The 19,378-nt window shown below is 37.0% G+C and overlaps 1 protein-coding gene across 6 annotated transcripts in view; it reads right to left on the reverse strand.

Annotated features, from left to right (window-relative positions):
• The window catches only part of vwa8 (von Willebrand factor A domain containing 8), a 126,786-nt gene that overhangs the window by 21,839 nt on the left and 85,569 nt on the right, over positions 1-19,378 (reverse strand). For 5 of the 6 annotated variants that reach the window (XR_009272791.1, XR_009272792.1, XR_009272790.1 and 2 more), the window contains 3 exons: positions 9,649-9,757; positions 8,226-8,382; positions 2,426-2,534 (listed from right to left, as the gene is read on the reverse strand). Coding sequence is in view for 3 of the 6 variants with exons in the window: in XM_058786843.1 (XP_058642826.1) it covers positions 2,426-2,534; positions 8,226-8,382; positions 9,649-9,757 (375 nt within the window). In the remaining 3 variants the exon portion in view is untranslated. Of the gene's footprint in view, positions 1-2,425; positions 2,535-4,015; positions 4,719-8,225; positions 8,383-9,648; positions 9,758-19,378 lie in introns of those variants that run through there. The other variant, XM_058786844.1, reaches the window with a different exon arrangement.

The raw sequence follows: 19,378 nt of genomic DNA on the forward strand, positions 1-19,378 counted from the left end.
TACCAAGCCACTTCTGAACCAGAGACAACGTCAGAAGCATCTTACCTGGGCTGTGGAGAAAAAGAACTGGACTGTTGCTCAGTGGTCCAAAGTCCTCTTTTCAGATGAAAGTAAATTTTGCATTTCATTTGGAAATCAAGGTCCCAGAGTCTGGAGGAAGAGTGGAGAGGCACAGATTCCGTGTTGCTTGAAGTCCAGTGTGAAGTTTCCACAGTCTGTGATGATTTGGGCTGCCATGTCATCTGCTGGTGTTGGTTCACTGTGTTTTCTGAAGTCCACAGTCAACGCAGCCATCTACCAGGAAATTTTAGAGCACTTCATGCTTCCTGCTGCTGACCAACTTTATGGAGATGCAGATTTCATTTTCCAACAGGACTTGGCACCAGAACACAGTGCCAAAGCAACCAGTATCTGGTTTAAGGACCACGGTATCCCTGTTCTTAACTGGCCAGCAAACTCGCCTGACCTTAACCCCATAGAAAATCTGTGGGGTATTGTGAAGAGGAAGATGTGATATGCCAGATCCAACAATGCAGAAGAGCTGAAGGCCACTATCAGAGCAACCTGGGCTCTCATAACACCTGAGCAGTGCCACAGACTGATCGACTCCATGCCACGCCGCATTGCTGCAGTAATTCAGGCAAAAGGAGCCCCAACTAAGTATTGAGTGCTGTACATGCTCATACTTTTCATGTTCATACTTTTCAGTTGGCCAAGATTTCTAAAAATCCTTTCTTTGTATTGGTCTTAAGTAATATTCAAATTTTCTGAGATACTGAATTTGGGATTTTCCTTAGTTGTCAGTTATAATCATCAAAATTAAAAGAAATAAACATTTGAAATATATCAGTCTGTGTGTAATGAATGAATATAATATACAAGTTTCACTTTTTGAATGGAATTGGTGAAATAAATCAACTTTTTGATGATATTCTAATTCTATGACCAGCACCTGTATTAGACAGCAACTTGTCTTTTGAAAATCATATTTCTCATGTTACAAAAACAGCATTTTTTCATCTTAGAAACAGCCAAGCTACGGAACATGCTACCTGTTTCTGATGCAGAAAAGCTAGTTCATGCATTTATGACCTCTAGACTGGACTATTGTAATGCACTGCTAGGTGGTTGTCCTGCATCTTCAATAAACAAGCTACAGGTAGTCCTGCAGCTGCTAGAGTCCTTACCAGGTCAAGAAAATATGATCATATTACCCCAATTTCACAGTCTCTGCACTGGCTTACCTATTAAGTTCCGCATCAGTTTAAAAAAAAAAACTTACTTATAAGGCCCTTAACAGTCTAGCTCCTGCATAACTAACTAGTCTTCTATCATGCTACAATCCATCACACTCCCTAAGGTCACAAAACTCTGGACTCTTGGTAGTACCTAGGATAGCAAAGTCCACTAAAGGATGTAGAGCTTTTTCGCATTTGGCTCCCAAGCTCTGGAATAACCTTCCTGATAACGTTCGGGGTTCAGACACACTCTCTCTGTTTAAATCTAAATTAAAGATATCTTTTTAGCCAAGCACTCACATAATGTATCTCGTAACTTTGTACTTCAGCTATATCTGATCAAATGCACATTTTCACTCTTATGCTTGGGTTGAATACATCATCTTTGCTTGGTTGGAACAGCAGCTATGCCAATTTCATCTCTATTTGCGTCTCTGTTTCTGCCACGGGACTTGCATCCCGAGGCAACTAGGAATTACAAAAGCTTCAGTCTGTATCAAACCCTTACGAAGATCTGAGATGACCGAACACCTGAGAAGAGATGATGCCAACCCCCCAGAAGACCTCAGATGATGCTAACCCTGGAACAACATATAAAACTACCAAATTTTGCTTAATCGAAACGTTTAATCGCAATCGCACTATTGCTACAAATATACCCGTGCGATTTATGACTGGTTTTGTGGTCCAGGGTCACATATATATAAATCATACATTTATTCAGCAAGGAATTCTGAAAAAAGTATTACCGTTAACGTTTCCACAAAAATATTGAGTAGCATAAGTGTTTTCAATATTTATAATATGAAAAGTTTCTTAAGCAGCAAATCAGCATATTAGAATGATTTCTAAAGCATCATGTGACATTGAAGACCGGAGTAATGATATTGAAAATTTTTACCAACACAGAAATAAATTACAATTTAAAATATATTCAAACAGTTATATTATATTGTTATTAGATTTCTTTCAAAACCATTAAAATCTTACCGAACCCAAATTTTGAATGATGGTGTAAGCCTTATCATAATGCAATTAAACTGATAAGTATGTAAGTTTATCTTAATTTCACTAAAAAGTTTTTGGTGGGTCTTGAGATAAATAAAAACCTCTCTAGGTGAGTCCTAGTACGAAAATGTTTGGGAATCGCTGGACACTGCGGAAGCCGGACTACTAGAGGTGTTTACCTGCAGACTGTCCAGAATGATGCGGAGCGACTGAACCTGTCGTCTGACCGCTCCTGAGAAACGCTCGTATGTGGTGGCATCATACTCACTCATCTCAATTTCCTTGAGCCTGAAATAAGAACATGACACTTCAGTCATTCAAACACAATCAGTAACAGTATTTACAATTACTAACTGTACAGACTAAAGCACCAGTATCATTACTGTTCATGTGAGATTTGAACAAAACGCTAACCATAAATATTAAACTATAGTGTGTGCCAATCTGTTTGTTACATACATGGATAATTCTTCAAAATCATATGTCTTGTTAAGCAACCACTAATAAGTCACCCTAGTTACCTCACATTCGTATATTTGTAACATCTTGGCTCTGAGTTTTGTAGAAGAGCTAATAACATTTTCTTCAGAAAATCTCTCTTCATTTAAATTCTTTCCCTGAGGCGTTTAAATTTGTGAACAATGTGTAGTAAGTCTTTAAGGAGTGTTCTGGGGCAGGAGGAATTCAGAGGACATTGATCAACAGAGGTTCTGTTTAGTCACACATTAAGTACAGCTGTCAAGATAGAGAATGACACACACTTGAGAGTAGGAGATGTAGGATAAACATTTCTCTTGGGGCAAGTCCCTACAGCTCCACCACCAGCACCCACACACACAACACACACCCAGGTGCTCAAAGCCCAGTCAGCCTCATCAGTGTGGGGTTAAGAGCTCGGCCAGGTCACTAGTCACCCATGAGGATTTCTGCACCAATGTCAAGAGAATATGTCCAATTCACAATTCAACAAAATAAACAAACAAACAAACAAACAAACCAAAGCTTATTTCAGTGGTTCTCAAACCTTTTGGCTTGAAGGCCCCTAGTTGCCCGACATAATATTTGAAGGACCCCCACTCCACCCCCATTTGAGACAAGATACCTTTAATGAAGCCTAAAATTAAAAATGTTGATATTTTTCTGTAATTATGACAAAAAGCATTTTTAGATTCTGACTATTTAATTTTTAAAATTTTAATATGAATAATAATTTATTAATTTAACTACTGTTAAGTCCTAGCAGGCCCTAGCCCTCTGGTTGAGATGGACTTTTTTTTTTTTTTAATGACAATTAAGCATGTTTTCTTCTTTAGTATTTATACATTTATTTGTTTGTTTGTTGTAATTCCCATTAAATTTTCAGCTGATTTTTATAACTGGGAAAATATTGTAGTAATTTTTAAAATGTATTTTGTATAAATAAAATACTATTATGATGTATAAATACACATACAAATAATTTCATAGTTTAATAATATTTATTACATCAATTTTTTTTTTCTTTTTAAATTAATTTTGCATTAAAATAATGAGAATTAGGAGGGGTTGTGCTTAATTGTTTTAAAATGTGAAAATTGCAAACTATATAACTAACTAAATAAATAAACAAACAAATAAATGGAATTTAAAATGCCCATACATTTGATTATTTTATTGTTTTGTCTTAAGGTGAAATTTGTAATCTGTACCAGAACTGCAAATACAGTGAAAAGCTAATAGTATCAAACCAAACTTTAAGGACTGACTAAGCCAGCGCTGCTGTCAAACCTTACAAACATTTTATTTTATTTATTTATTTTGTGGTGAAATACGGCCAGTTGGTCCATGTTCCTTGTTTTGTGAGACTCCCTCAGTCATTTGATGGACAGCCCTCAGCAGGGGTGGGTTCTTCCGCACAGGTGGGGTGAAGCCAATAATCCCTAAACGGATTCTACAGTTAATCCTGCTCTTCTGCTCAGACCCAGGATGTGCCTGCATGAATGTGTGTGTGCGTTAAAGAGATGCGTTTGATGTCATGAGGAGGAAACCGAGTGTGAAGAGCGTCTAGACCGTAGCTGCCCAAGAGCTCAGGTGCGCTCACACGACACTATCAGGCGTGAGATCAGACCAGACAGCGTGATCTGAAGCCCTATCTCAAAATACTGTGACACTGTGTTTCCTTTCAAAAGAAATCATCCCTCAACTCTCCATCAGCACCTGGTGCAAAAATGTCACAGAAGTGATGGTTTCTGTGCTACAAAAGATAATGCAACACGTAAGGAGCGATCTCTCTTCTCTCTTGTGGTATTATCGCTCTCCTTCTTCCTGCTGTGCTTCTCTTCCTCACACACGCACAGGCTGTGGGTTTCCTGTCTGGCCTCTGAAGCTCACATTCTTTGCACAGTGTTATTGGAGAGAGGACAGACTGCTGCTGCTATTTTCTCCTGAATTCCAAACCTGTCCACAGAGCAGAGAGAGCTGGCCAGCGTGGACCTGCAGCCAATGAGAGTGAAAAAGTGCTCTGCTTCACTCGATTGACTAACACACTGCTACACTTTCACAATAGAAATAGAAACTATTGTTCCTAATGACTACACAGTATTTATTTCGCAGCAAAAAAATATATATATCGCTTCAAAACAAGATATATTTACTTGAGAAGCAAAACTGTAATAATAGTGAAATAAATATATATTGATTTATCTTGTCCCATTTGGAAATTACGAAATTTAAGGTTAAAACAAGAAAACAATAGCCGATGGGTTGTTCAGGGTTGAATCAGGGTGTAAATATCCCAGTATGTGTTTTTGCATATGCAAGTAATTAAGGAATGAAGCAATAGTTAATGTTATTGCTGGAGCAAAATCAGGGATGTTCACAAACTTTAGAAAACTGCTCTGAAAAATGTAAAAGTAAAAAGTAAAACACTGCCCTTATCATGCCACCCAAATTATTTCATTATATAAACTACCCTTCAAAAGTTTGGGGTGAGTAAGAATTTCAAAAGAATGAATGCTTTAATTCAGCAAGGATGCATTAAACTGGTCAAAAGTGACAGTAAAAACATTTATGATATTACAAAAGATTTCAAATTCAAATAATAGCTGTTCTTTTAAACTTTTTATTCCTCAAGCAATCCCAAAAAACTCATTTTTCATGGTTTCAACAAAAATATGAAGTAGCAGAACTGCTTTCAACATTGATTATAATAAAAAAATGTTTCTTGAGCGGCAAATCAGCATATTAGAATGATTTCTGAATTATCATGTGACACTGAAGACTGGAGTAATGATCAGAAATAATCTACATTTTAAAACATATTTAAATAGAAAACAGTTATTTTAAACTACAAAAATATTTCACTGTTTTTACTGTATTTTTGATCAAATAAATGCAGACTCTGTGAACACAAGAGACTTCTTTACATTAAAAAATCTTACCGACCCCAAACTATTAATAACAAATTCAGCTTTTCCTACATGATAGTTCAGCAAAATTGAAAGATTATTTTTACAAAGTGAAGTTGTTGGGGTGTAACACACACTTGCAAAAAAGGTAGATAAAGTTCCTCTTCCTGTGGAAACCCCTGACACAAGCCATGTCAGCTGAGATTGAAATATTGTGAACGTGACAGACAGCATGCAGATCAAACAATGTGCACCACAAAGTGAACAAACACCATCCGAGAGTAAAAGAATTTAACAGCATTACAGAAGAACGTCCACACATCCTGCTATGCGTTTCATGACCCTGTCTTATATGCATAGAAAAGAACACACAATTAAGTACAAAAGGAAATCATATTCATTTCATTGCTTTTGTAGTTGCTAAGAAAAACACATACTGTGATTACAATTTTTTTCATAGTTATTTTTAATTGCTAATACTGGTATTTTGTAATATGCCCTCAGTTATAAGTTAGAATTCTGTGTCATAATTATAAAGGTTTAAGTGCCTGATCTTGATTTGAGCATATTTCTGAAAGTCTGCCATATAGAAATATCTTCTTTGAATTACTGCACAAGTATATTGATTTGTTAAGGTTTCAGAGTTGAAGCGGTCATGCAAGATAGGCATGACCCAGGTATGGTGTTCAGAGGCTCCATCAAAAGCTGCTCGTCTATATTGGGGTTCTGCTCAAATACTCTTCCCCACAGAACACACTGAGCTGCATTCCTCTGCTTCAGCCTCTGATGTTTAAGATAAAGACAAGCTTTGATTTTCTCACTAAATTTAATTTCAATGGCCATATTCTGCACTTACCTAGTGTTTGTCCACTCCTAATCTTATTCAAGGTTTATTGCATCAAAAAACTTAGTTTTATGTGAGCATTTTCTGTCCTCTCTCTAACTCTCAGAACTGAAAAAGTTGTTTTTTGTAACTTTAGTAAAACCATTTAATTTCAAAAGAACAATAAAAAGCCTATTTAACCCCCTTTAAGAACAAAATAAGCTTTAAAAATAAGCAAAGGACACACCAAAAATATTTAGGCCTAACTGCATAACTCGGCATAGTTTATTATTAAATATTTGCATCTGTTTGACTTAATTTAGTCTTTTTTTTTTTTTCAAAATGCTTTCATTTAAATTGCTTAGATTTAGTAAAAATCTGTTCATTGTAAAAACATTTATTCAGTTAAAAAGTATGAACTATTCAAATACGGTTAGCTGTTGAGTAAGCAATATTAATTTCTTTAAAATGTATGAGATTAAAACAAACTGGATTTATGGATCACGAATATGGTTATTTATTGTAAACAAATTCGGTTACAGAAATATGACCTGTTTTATTTAGTATGACTAACAAATATGCATCACATTAAGTTTATAAGTGTGTGTTTGTGCAGCTTTGTGCAGTCCACTGGACCAAACAGAGGCTTCCTTCATGACGATACACTCTCACTTGCTTCATGCAGCGTAATGAATCGCAGCGTTCACAGGATGCATATTTGAGATATCTGAAGAGCTCTGTAGTGTCCATTCTGTGATCTGGAACATGCTGTTTTTTTATGAGCCACTCATAATAGTATCTCCGGTATGTTTTAAAGCATAGTATTGCACTTGATGCAGGTTCATGTCTTGATGAGCGAAATGTCTACTTTCAAATGAACCAATTCAAATGGAAAACAAATATTCTCAGATGAAGTCGTATGAAACATGCATACAGGCGCATCACTACTGCAGAGATGACGAGTCAGTGTCGCCGACTTTATCTCTTAAACCGAAAACAAAGAAAGCATAGTTCATCAAATTATTAAAATGTTAATGCAGTCTCCTTACTGTTTTTGCCTGACACATTCATAATTATTACTTCTGCTGATCCACTGTGGCAAGCTTGAGCGTGTGCTTAAATGTACAGGCAATTAAAGGCTCATTATAATGATTTAAATGGTTTATTAATAAACATGCGATTAGTCGACTAATGCTTAAAATGAATGACTACTAGTCGACCAGAAAAATCCTTAGTCAAGGGCAGCCCTACATTTTTTTTTAAACTTACATTTGTACAGCAAGTCAAACTAAATGAAAATGAGAAATGCAGTCTTGGCAACTAGATGAATTTTATTTTATTTTATTTCAAGTAAAAAAAAAAAAAAAAAAAAAGGTTTTAAATACTATAACTATAATAACCCTGTCTTACATATATATATATATATATATATATATATTTTTTTTTTTTTTTTTTTTTTTACTGAGCTCAATGCAGTGCATTATGGGATTGCCTTTTAATCAAAGGACATATACATTACTAATGCATATACTGCATACACGGGCAGCTCAGTACATTATAAAACAGAACCTCACACATGAATACAGGCATATGCTTTCACAAGCACAGAGTGTGAGCTTCATTGACAGAGCACTGCAGAATATCTGGAGAGATTAACAAGCACTCAGAGCAGAGGGTAAAGGTCACACAGGGTCAAGTGTAGGCTTTTTGGAGAGATCTGTGAGGGTTTGAACTGAGTGAGTGATGAATGAGAGAGACAGATGGGTGTACCTCTGCTTAAAAACCTTCTCCGCCATCTCCCTTGATGCTCTCTTCACCTCATCGGGCACGGCGTCTTTCTCCGCCTGAGAGATCTGGTAAACTTTGTGTCCGGCATCCAGACGGTAGGGGCCTCCTTTCCCTCCAAGACCCGCTGTATCTCTGCCGCCTACACAAACATATAGGCACTATGTTGAGTTCCTATATAAGTGATATACTTTTTTGACGAATGAAGGAAGCAAATGCAAAAAAACCCCCCCAAAAAAACCTGTGTGCTGACATTGTTTGGGGTCTGTGCACAATAACTGGAGACTTAAAAACTAAAGGTTCAAATTAATATTCTTAAAGGAGTGTGATTTAGATGAAAAATTAACCCTATTTATTAGGAGTATTGCGGGGGGTTTTTGCCTGTTTTTTTTTTCTTTTTCTTTTACAGTTATAAAAAAACAAGTAAAGGCAGGCCATCCAAGATGTAGATTCATTTGTGTCTTCATCAGAACAGATTTGGAGAAATGTAGCATTACATCACTTGCTCACCAATGGATCTTCTGCAGTGAATGGGTGCCGTCAGAATGAGAGTCCAAACAGCTGATAAAAACATCACAATAATCCACAAGTAGTCCACACCACTCCAATTCACCAATTAATATTTGTATAAAGTGTAAAGTTGCATGTTATGTAATAAACAAACCCATCATTAAGATGTCTTTAACATTAAATTGTTGTTTCTGGCTAAAATACGAGTCCTCTTTCCATAATATTGCTTTTTCCAGTGAAAATGCCATCTCGTCTGAATCACGAGAGAAATATGCACAGATCAGCCACCATTTACAAGAACAGTCCAAAAGAGTTGTAAACAAATATGCTGTTGGATTTTGATGTGACAACAGGTGATGGACATTTTCACTGGAGTAAGCGTTATTATGGATTACGTTATTATGGATCTGTATTTTGGCCAGAAGCGATAATTAAAGGTTAAAATGCCTTAATGATGGATTTGTTTCTTACAATTATGCTGGTTTATGCTTCGCAAGATGTTAACTGATGGACTAGAGTGGTGTGGATTATTGTGATGTTTTTATCAGCTGTTTGGACTCTTATTCTGACGTCACCCATTCACTGCAGAGGATCCATTGGTGAGCAAGTGATGTAATGCTAAAATTCTCCAAATCTGTTCTTATGAAGAAACAAATTCATCTACATCCTGGATGGCCCGAGGGTGAGTAAATTTTCAATTTTTGGGTGTGCTATTGCTTTAAGCAGAACAGTTAACCCCGACCACTTGCTATTAAATGAACAGTGATTCTCATTATTCTGATAAACCTAGATTACACTACTGTATTTTTTAAAAATCTGCAATTTAGGGTGAAAAATAAGTGGAGAAGTATTGTGATCCACCTTTTGACACAGTGCAATGGGATGTGGTTTACTGTACCTGTGCCTCCAGCCCACTGGTTCCCCCCTACATGAGGGGCATTTTTGGGGTCAATCTTGCCGTGTTTGGGGGAGCTGACATCTTGGCCACTGTCTCTCTGAATGGTGATCTGCAACAAAAAGATGCTTTCAAAACCAGATCTTTGATGAAATATTATCTGAACATTCACTCTTTTGATCTTCAGTGGAAAAACTGGCATGCGAGACACATATTCAGTCAAATGATTATATTCCAAATGAAATTCGGGATAGATTACCTATCTAGAGTCATTTGCAAAGGAAGTGCCCCATTTACAAGGAAAAAGTGTGCTTACACTGACTTTTTAGTGTCAAAAATGTATTTATTCTGGAATCACAATTGCAGGAAACAATGAATCATGCAACTGAATGTTGATTTTCATGAAGAGCTGGCAGGAAACAAGTCGCAAACTGACTGACAATGCCAAAGTTTGTTTATTTTAAATGTTAGAAATCCAGAGAGATGGAAGAAAAAAATCTCAATGGAGCACAAAAATGTAAAATAATATATAACTATCACACGAGACATCACTGCTTGTGAGCAAGACCCCATCCCCATTTTAAAGTGTGATCTGTGTGTAGACATGTTTGTCTCCTAAGGCTTGAAGTTCTCTGAAGCAGGTCTCCTTATCTATTTATTTCTCTGATCTTCCTTCACACAGTCCATTAATATCATAAAGCACTGGGCCTCTTTTTAATACCCACGCACCCATCCGGAGGGTTGCGGCTTTCTCATGACCTCCACACACTCCTTTACAGCCCCTGCTGTGTGCAAATACAGTCTGAACATAACTGCTAGAACTTCCTATGAAGGCTTCATAGTTGTCGCGAGAGCAGCACTTTGAAGTGTGATTGTGTCTTCAAGAGAGATAGCAGCACAGCTGGACTGTGAGAGAACAGACACTTAGTGTTCCAGAACGTTCCTTTGCCTCCTATTAATATAAAGGCCATTTCTCATTATGCAATGATCCTGGATGTTTTGACTATAGGCAAGGTCACATAAGGTCAATGAACATTAAGTCACTGAGCTTTTTATGACACTTCCTGTTTTAAACTGCACACTGAAAGGAAGTACACTTGTAGGGGATGAGTAGAAATGTTTTTGCCAAGTCATTCTGAAAGGAACAGCTGAAGTAAACAGAGAATTTGGAACAAGCAGAGGAAAGATCTGCCCTGTGTGAAAATTCACAAAAATTCTCATGCTTCAAGAATTAAACTTTAAATGCTTTTAACTTTAATCAGTGAACCTCATGACATTCCAAAACTGCATGAGTTTGTTATTATTACTTTTTAACAAATTGCAGAAAAACAGAAATAAAAACGGGAAATTACATCACAGAGAGCACTCTAGACCCTCACGACTGTGTGAAATTTCTTAAAATACCAGATAATTTGACCTTTCTATGCTAAGGCAGTTCATGTTGTGGTCAAAATATCCCCTTTTGTGTTCCATTGTCTGTTCCATCGTCTGTCAGCTTTCGCTTTTAACAAGAACCCAGTGATAAAGATCAAGAGATTCAGCATCTTCAGCAATAAATTCCTCCAGTCTAAATATTCAAAGACATAACATCATTTCAAACAGATCTGGTGTCCATGCTACTGTATGTCTGAGTCAGTGTTTGTATGCGTGACTGCTGTTTTAATACAGGATGTTAAGAAACCGTAGAGCCTTTCTGTGAGTGTAAGATTATACTCAAAGCACTTTTGACACCTACACACACATGCCTCAATCTGATATGAGGTCATGCACATTCAACATTTCTGTGTGTGTGTGTGTGTAGAGAGAGAGAGAGATGGCTTACAGATGCTCAGGATGAACGTGGCTTATAGAGAGATTAACTACGTTTGGCAATAACATGTACAGAATCGCCACACCAGCAAGATGCACTTTAAGACTACAGATAATTGCTGAATGATAAATCATTTTAGATGTCTGTACAAGACTTGTGCTCTATATACATTGCCAAATTGTTGCATTCTGAGATTTGATGCTTTTCCTGTGTTTAGTCTGAAGGAGGGGTAGCGCAGGGACAGCGGTGGGGAAAAATATCGCTTCCCATTTCTACGGAAGATCAGTGACAGTTCAGTTTATGATAAGGAGATTTGTGTGCGCGCAACGTGGCATCAGATTAGCCAGGAATTAACAGCACAAAGATGAGACACACACACTCACAAAACCCTACTGACATTACAGACAGATAGATAGATAGACAGACAGACAGACAGACAGACAGATAGACAGACAGATAGATAGACAGATAGATAGATAGATAGATAGATAGATAGATAGATAGATAGATAGATAGATAGATAGATAGATAGATAGATAGATAGATAGATAGATGGATAGATGGATTGATGGATTGATGGATAGACATTTTAAGAGCCAATTTATGCTTTACTGCATCAAGTGTATTCTTTGATCGGACAGTTATCAGATGGCAAAAGACCCAGATGGTAAATGCCCTCCGAAATGCATTCGGGATGGATTGCAATCTAAACACCACTTCAGGAAACACAGCGCTATTGGAACACACAGTACATCTCCACAGATGTGGCCTGCAGGAGATGAGCATCTGTCTTCAGAATGTGCAAACTAACGCAAAAGAAACTCACTGTTCGGCATCACATCTTCAGTCTGTGCTATCTCCACATGTTCAACACACAATCATCTTGTCATCTACATTAAAAGTGGTGAAAGCTAAATTCTTTTACCAGTGCTGATGACGCATGCATTTGTGGAAGCAGATTGATCTCATTAATAATTCACGCAAAAGACACGATTGCACACGTGCCGATGGGACATAATTGTGTTTTGCATTTGTGAAACATATTTTATGAATATATATTCTTATTTTGTTCACGTGAATTGGTTTTTGTGAATATATATATTTTTTTCGTGCACGTTAATTGAGTTTCACACATGTGAACTGGGATACGCATGTGTGCATTGTGTCTTTTGCATGAATTATTAATGAGATCAATCCGCTTCCATATGCATTTGTGTGGCTAAGTGTGAATGGAGATTATCTGATCTGGTTATCTGATCCGAGAAAATGCATGAAGTGACAAGTGTACAGAGGCCAAAAATGTTTTTAAATTTCATTGCATTAGAAAATACTAAACCAAGCGACATCTGAAAACTAATGTCACTTTTTCTTCATCATTTTTTCTGCTTTTTGAGGTCACTGTATGTAAAGGAGACTTAAATTATGGAGCAGTAATGACACACATCACATCAAAGCAAATAGGTCATCATTGCTAACTAGTTCAAGCCTCTAATTTAAGCTTTTTATCTAATTTCACTTAATGTAGAACAATTACGGCTAGCAGCTAATGTGATTATAAAAGCAAATGCTGACTAGTAATTGACTGTCTGTACAGTGAGGCAGCTGCCTTTAGTTTTGAACACATATCAGAAAATCAGTTTGTTGGTGTATTTGCATCCAGCCAGAGGTACTGGTCCCTGTCTTGGAGCAGTGCCACACTGCCCTTTCTAGCAGCCCAGTGGGCAGAGCAGGAGCCCAGGCTGGAATGTGAAGAATGCCCGTGTTTTGAGGTTGTTTCTGAAATGAAATGTCCCAGCTTGGTTGCTGAGAGGCCACTGCGTTTAGCAGGAGACCCACACAGCGAGTAGGACAATGCAGTCAGACACGCTGTACTAGCCACTGACCACAGGAGGCCCAGCAAGCCCACAAACCCCTTCATTACATCAGCGCCAAGTTTTCACTTGATCTCACGGGTTTCACAATCCTGCTTTACACACGCTGCAGATATATGACAACGACTATCAGGAGAACTGCTGTACAGTAGATCAAGAATATGACGGAACTGTTTCGGGGGCAAATGGAGCAACACTGTTAGATTGGACAGTCAGAAAATCACAGTAATTAAGCTGTACATTCAACAAAAATGGATAGGATTTTGTGGAGTGATCGCAGAATTTATTATCTATTTTACAGAATTTTCCCACAAAAATAGTGAATGCAATCACTAAAAAAGCAAAAGCAATGCTACAACAGACAATGGCATACGTAATTGTTACATTGAAAATCATGATTTATAACATTTAAAATGTATAGTATATAATCAGTAAAGTTGTGACATTGCTCTGCAATCATAAACCACAAAACTTGGCTTCATATTTTGCAAAACAAAACCCTCTGACAAGTTCTCACTTGCCTTGAAATCATGCCATATAACCTAAATTCAAATTTAAGAGAGGACCTAAGATCAGGAGAGGAGGTGGTTCTTTAAATGTTAGAGTGTGTCAAAAGAAGCAGTAAAATCCTGCTGTACATTCAAGCAGTGATTGTAAAGAAAGCTGTGCCATTGCTTTCTTCATTGACTGAGTTACTTAGATTCCTCAGACTACATAAAACTGGTCAAATCAGGTCTGGTCAGTGGTCTGTGTTACAGAAATGACACAGAGGCACCAGCTGATCACATGACCAGCTCCTGTTACATTGTATTATCAAACACACATGCATATCACACACACCTTACATGGTGGTCCACGTCTAATCTTAACACTCCAATCTACAGACAGCTCTGAATGCATATGTTTTATACTTTTGTAGCATTTTATTTTATTTTAATTATAACATTAATGAAGATTGCACCAAAAATATTCATAATTTATTTACACAATCATTTTAAAGTTTTTTCTTTCAGTTTTCTGTCTGACCATTACAATTAAACAAGCTGTGTTGTCCCTTTAAGACTTCTGTGCTAATTACTGTGCTTGTATAGCACTCTATTGATATTCTTCAAACATTCTGGTTAGGTGTTTTTTTTTCTAGACATTTAACATCGAGGATTCATCTTTTGCATTTAATTAAGCCTGAATCACATAACTTACAGACTCCATTTTTATTTCTTTGGTATGCATTGAAACTTGTTTCTGCCACAAGATTAAAAAAAAAATAAATACAAAAATGTAATTGCAACTTTTTGTTTGCAACTTTTCTCAATTCTGACATAAAACTCTGGCATAAAAATTCAGAATTGTGAGAAATACACTCAAAACTGAGATATGAAATCAGAATTGTAAAAAAAAAACTAAGTAATGCAAGTGAAAAAGAATTTAGAGTTGTCTCACAATTCTGATTTTCCCTTACAATTCTAAGTTTACATCTAGCATTTCTGAAAACTATGAATATCTTATATTTATTCTCCAAAATATCATCTTTGTTGTTCAACAGAAGAAAGTAAGTCATACATGTTTGAAACAACTTGAGGGAGAGTAAATGATGACAGAATATTTATTTTGGGGTGAACTATCCCTTTAACAAATCCTGCATTAACACATTACTTTTAATTCTAAATTGCACCCATTTAATGAAATAAATGAAAATGTAAGTCTCTAATAATGTGTAACACCGTCTCAGATTTCAGACAGTATTAGATCAAGGATATTTCTAGTTGACGCGTCTCTCTCTTTGGGAGTACGTGGTTTGTGATGTGTGTGTAAGGGGTGAGTCAAAGCATCCACTCATTTCCTGTCAGACACACATCATTTCTTTATCCTGCATCACTGAAGCTACACATATCACTTTATAAATACATACAGACAGACGGACATGTATGGAGCAAGATCAGTGAGCGGCGTTGACGTCAGGGTCAGACATTCCCTGCATGACTGTACTGAGCCCCAATGCATCCTGGTGCACATGTCCTGTCATCTAATCTAGTCCACAGGACCACACTGCCTGTAGACATATGGTACATACACACTGTACAGGTTCAAAAACAAAATTCCAAATATCTGACATAAGATATTATCCATTTAATTATGGAAAGCTGTGATGTGCTGTTCTCAGATATCGGGGCAAGATGATTGACAACTCGGTATGAAGTCATAATAGACTCTTTCAAAAGTCAGATGATGTTTCCATTACGCTGTTTACACTGAGCGTCTGAGGTTCAGTTTATTTGTAGCGACATGATTTTTGTAGACCAGGTGTGAACAGATGGTCACAGATTCACCTTCATACAATCACAGCAAACTAACATCTGTCAAAAAAACCTGCTGTGGAACAGTTACATCACCCTTCCAAAGTCTGGGGTTGGTAAGAGTTTTGTAATGTTTTGAAAGAAACCTCTTGTGCAACTTTCTTATATCTTGAATATACTTATATACTTTTATGCCATTTATTTCTGATACAAAGCTGGATTTTTAGCAGAAATTGTATGTTTCTCTGTACATGTCAGTTTATTTAATTAAAAAAAGCACAAATATATAATTAAACTGAATATACTTGGAATATTTAGCAATAAACTAGATATTTTTTACACGACTTACAGGCAATATTTTAATATATTTGCCTGTTGTTTATGATCCAAATACATCATCGTTTATGGAATAAGTACAGTAAGTTAATTAATTTTTTAAATACATTTTGCACCAAGTCAGTGTTTGTTAATCTTGGAGTTGGCTGGTTTGATGTGTTATTGCTCAGAATCTTTACCAAAGATTTTTAAGAGGTCTATGAAGAAAATGACGGGCGTTCGCTGCTGCGCTCTACAGACAATGTGTACTGATGAGGTTAAATTCATGTAATGAGCGTATCCTGTCTGATGTTTACAATGTGCTTTTAATTAACAAGCTGAGAGGAATGGGATGTTTCACAGGACGTCGTAAATGTAATGTAACTGAAAGCCATGCAGTTGCCAGCTTCAGCCCTTTGATTATGTTTGGACGTGTGACGGCAGCCACATCAGCAGGAGAAACTGATTCACAGTCAAAGGGCTTCTCGTAACTCATGTAAAGAGAATTGGGGAGTTGTGGGTAATGCATGAGCTGATTAATGCACAGAGGGAGGAGGAAAGACAACACTAGCTAACTCACAGAGTGCTCATCTCCTCTGGGAACAAGAATGCTGTACAAAAGGCCTCTGACTGAGGCCGAATGAAATGGTGTGAAAGAGCAGAAAATATGAGCGCTGTGATGGAGGGAGAGATAAAGGACCAAAGGGAGAGTAGTAAAATGAAGCAGGGGGACGAGACGGTCGACAGACTGAGAGAATATGGAGATGGCACAGATCCTGGAGGAGGAATCCTGCCAGCTGGAGTCTGGGACAGGAATGTTTCCATCACTCTCTACAGTAACAGTTTTAACAGAGAAGATCTCATATTTGAAGACCAGGCCAAATACATGAAAGAGCATCTTTAGCACTTAGAATCGGCCAAACCTGAACCAAAATAAAAACCCTGGACTCACAACAATCTTCAAAATACAGCTTCCAAAAAGTTTTTTTTTAAATTCTTTTTTTTACAACAATGCAGTTGAAGAACATTGTGGGTTCACGGAAGAAACTTTCAGAGTAAAGTTCTCAAAATAAATTTTTTTTTCTTAGTATAAGGAACATTTTAATAATTTGACGAAACCTTTTTCACTATAAAGAACCTTTTACTTACAAATTATATAATATAAATATATACATACAGTGCCTTGCTAAAGTATTCAAATCCCTTCATTTTTCATGTTTTATGTTACAGCCTTTTGTTAAACTGCTTTAAATTACTTTTTCCCCCCCACATCAATCTACACTCCTTCCACCATAATGGCAAAGCAAAAACAGAACTGTCACAACTTTGTAAAAAATGAAATAAGTACATGGCATAAGTATTCAAACCCTTAACTCAGTACTTCGTTGAAGCACCTTTACAGCCTCAAGTATTTTTGGGTATGATGCGACAAGCTTTGCACATCAGCATTTGGCAATTATCTGCCATTCTTCTCCTCACCTCTTCACCTCTCAAGCTCTGTCAGGTTGGATGGGGGCAGACGCACATTTTCAGGTTTCTCCAGAAATATCTGATTGGATTCAAGCCAAGGCTCAGGCTGGGCCACTCAAGGACATTCACAGAGTTGTCTAGCCACTCTTGCTGTGTGCTTAGGGTCATTGTGCTGTTGGAAGGTGAAACCTCTGCCCAGTCTGAGGTTCTGAATGCTCTGGACTGGGTTTTCATTAAGGCTATCTCTATATTTTGGTGCATTGAGCTTTTCTTCTACTCTGACGAGTCCCTCAGTCCCTGCCACTGAAAAACAGCCCCACAGCATGAGGCTGCTACCAGCACACTTTACTTTTGGGATGTACTCTGCAGATGATGAGCAGAGCTGGTTTCCTTCAAACATGATGCTTGGAATTGAGGTTCATCATTGAGTTTTCTCCTATAATGCCTGAAGAGTTTGGAGAACACCCGATAAGAGATCAGAGACCATTTTCTTCATACAGAATCTCTCCAGATCCTTCAGATTCACAACTCCATGTTAGTACTTCTTCTCTTCAGTTCACCTCACTCATTTTCTGTAGGGTTCAGGTCAGAGGACAGGGACAGCCATGGTGAAAGATTCATTTTGTGCTCAGTGACCCATTTTTGTGTTTATTTTGATGTTTGTTTTGGATTGTTGTCCTGGTGGAAGATCCAAACATGGCCCAGTCAGGTTTAGATTTTTTATCTGTTGGTATTTGATAGAATCCATGATGCCATGCATCTGAACAAGATGTTCAGGACCTCTGGCAGAAAAACAGGCCCACAACATTAAAGATCCAGCAGTATATTTAACCGTGGACATGGGGTACTTTTTTATCCCTGTTTGTACTAAACTCATCTTGAGTGTTTGCTGCCAAAAAGCTCTTTTTTCAGTTTCATCTGACTATAGAAGCCAGTGCCATTTTAAGTTCCAGTCGTGTCTGACAACTGAATTTGCTAGAGTTTTTTTTTTGGATGAGTGAGGAGAATTTTCCTTGAAACCATCCCGAACAACATGTGGTGATGTAGGGGATATTTTATATATATATTTTTTTAGATTTCTGACCCCAAGACTCAAATATTCTCTACAATTCTCCAGCTGTGGTCCTTGGAGAGCCACTCAAACACTCCTTCTCACCGTGCATTAAGACAATACAGTCACACGTCCTCTTCCAGGCAGATTTTTAACATCTTTATTTGACTGGAACCTCTTAATTATTACCCTGATGGTGGAAATGGGGATTTTCAATGCTTTAACTCTTTGCTTACAGCCACTTTCTATTTTGTGATGCTCAACAATCTTGTTCTGCACATCAGACCTATATTCTTAGGTCCACAAATTTGGCCTTTGTGTTCCTCATATTTATAATCCTGTGGAACAGGAAGCCATGGCTGGACAATTTCATGCTCCTAGTCATCCTGGTATGCTAAAAAAATGTAAATATAAATGGGAATATACTTCAGAGATATTTTACTCATAAGAATTTCTAGGGGTGCCAATAATTGTGGCCAACATTCATTGGAGAAAAACATTTATTTCATCATGATATTTTCTCCCCACTTTCAATTGTTTTACTTCAATGATAGGTTAGAATTTTGTGAATTTTTTGAGTGAAAGATCAAAAGGATAAACAATGCAGATTTATTTTCACAGCCGCCTTTGCTCATATTTACCAAGGGTGTCGATATTAGTGGAGGGCACTGTATATATAACAATTTAATGTAATGTAATTTAATTTAACATAATTCTAAGCATAATTATGTTAAATATGTTAAAATATATTCTTTTTTTATGTGTATATCAGTGGCAGATTTAATTTATCAGAATTTATTTCAGGTAATTATTAAGCAACTTTGGTCTAATAGATTTTTAGACAGCTTTTTTCAATACAGTAGATGAAACAATGCTGAGTGTACTTACTAAATGGAGTTTGATAGCTTTATAAATATATACT

Source organism: Onychostoma macrolepis, chromosome 09, assembly GCF_012432095.1.
Source record: "Onychostoma macrolepis isolate SWU-2019 chromosome 09, ASM1243209v1, whole genome shotgun sequence".
NCBI classification, from domain to species: domain Eukaryota; kingdom Metazoa; phylum Chordata; class Actinopteri; order Cypriniformes; family Cyprinidae; genus Onychostoma; species Onychostoma macrolepis.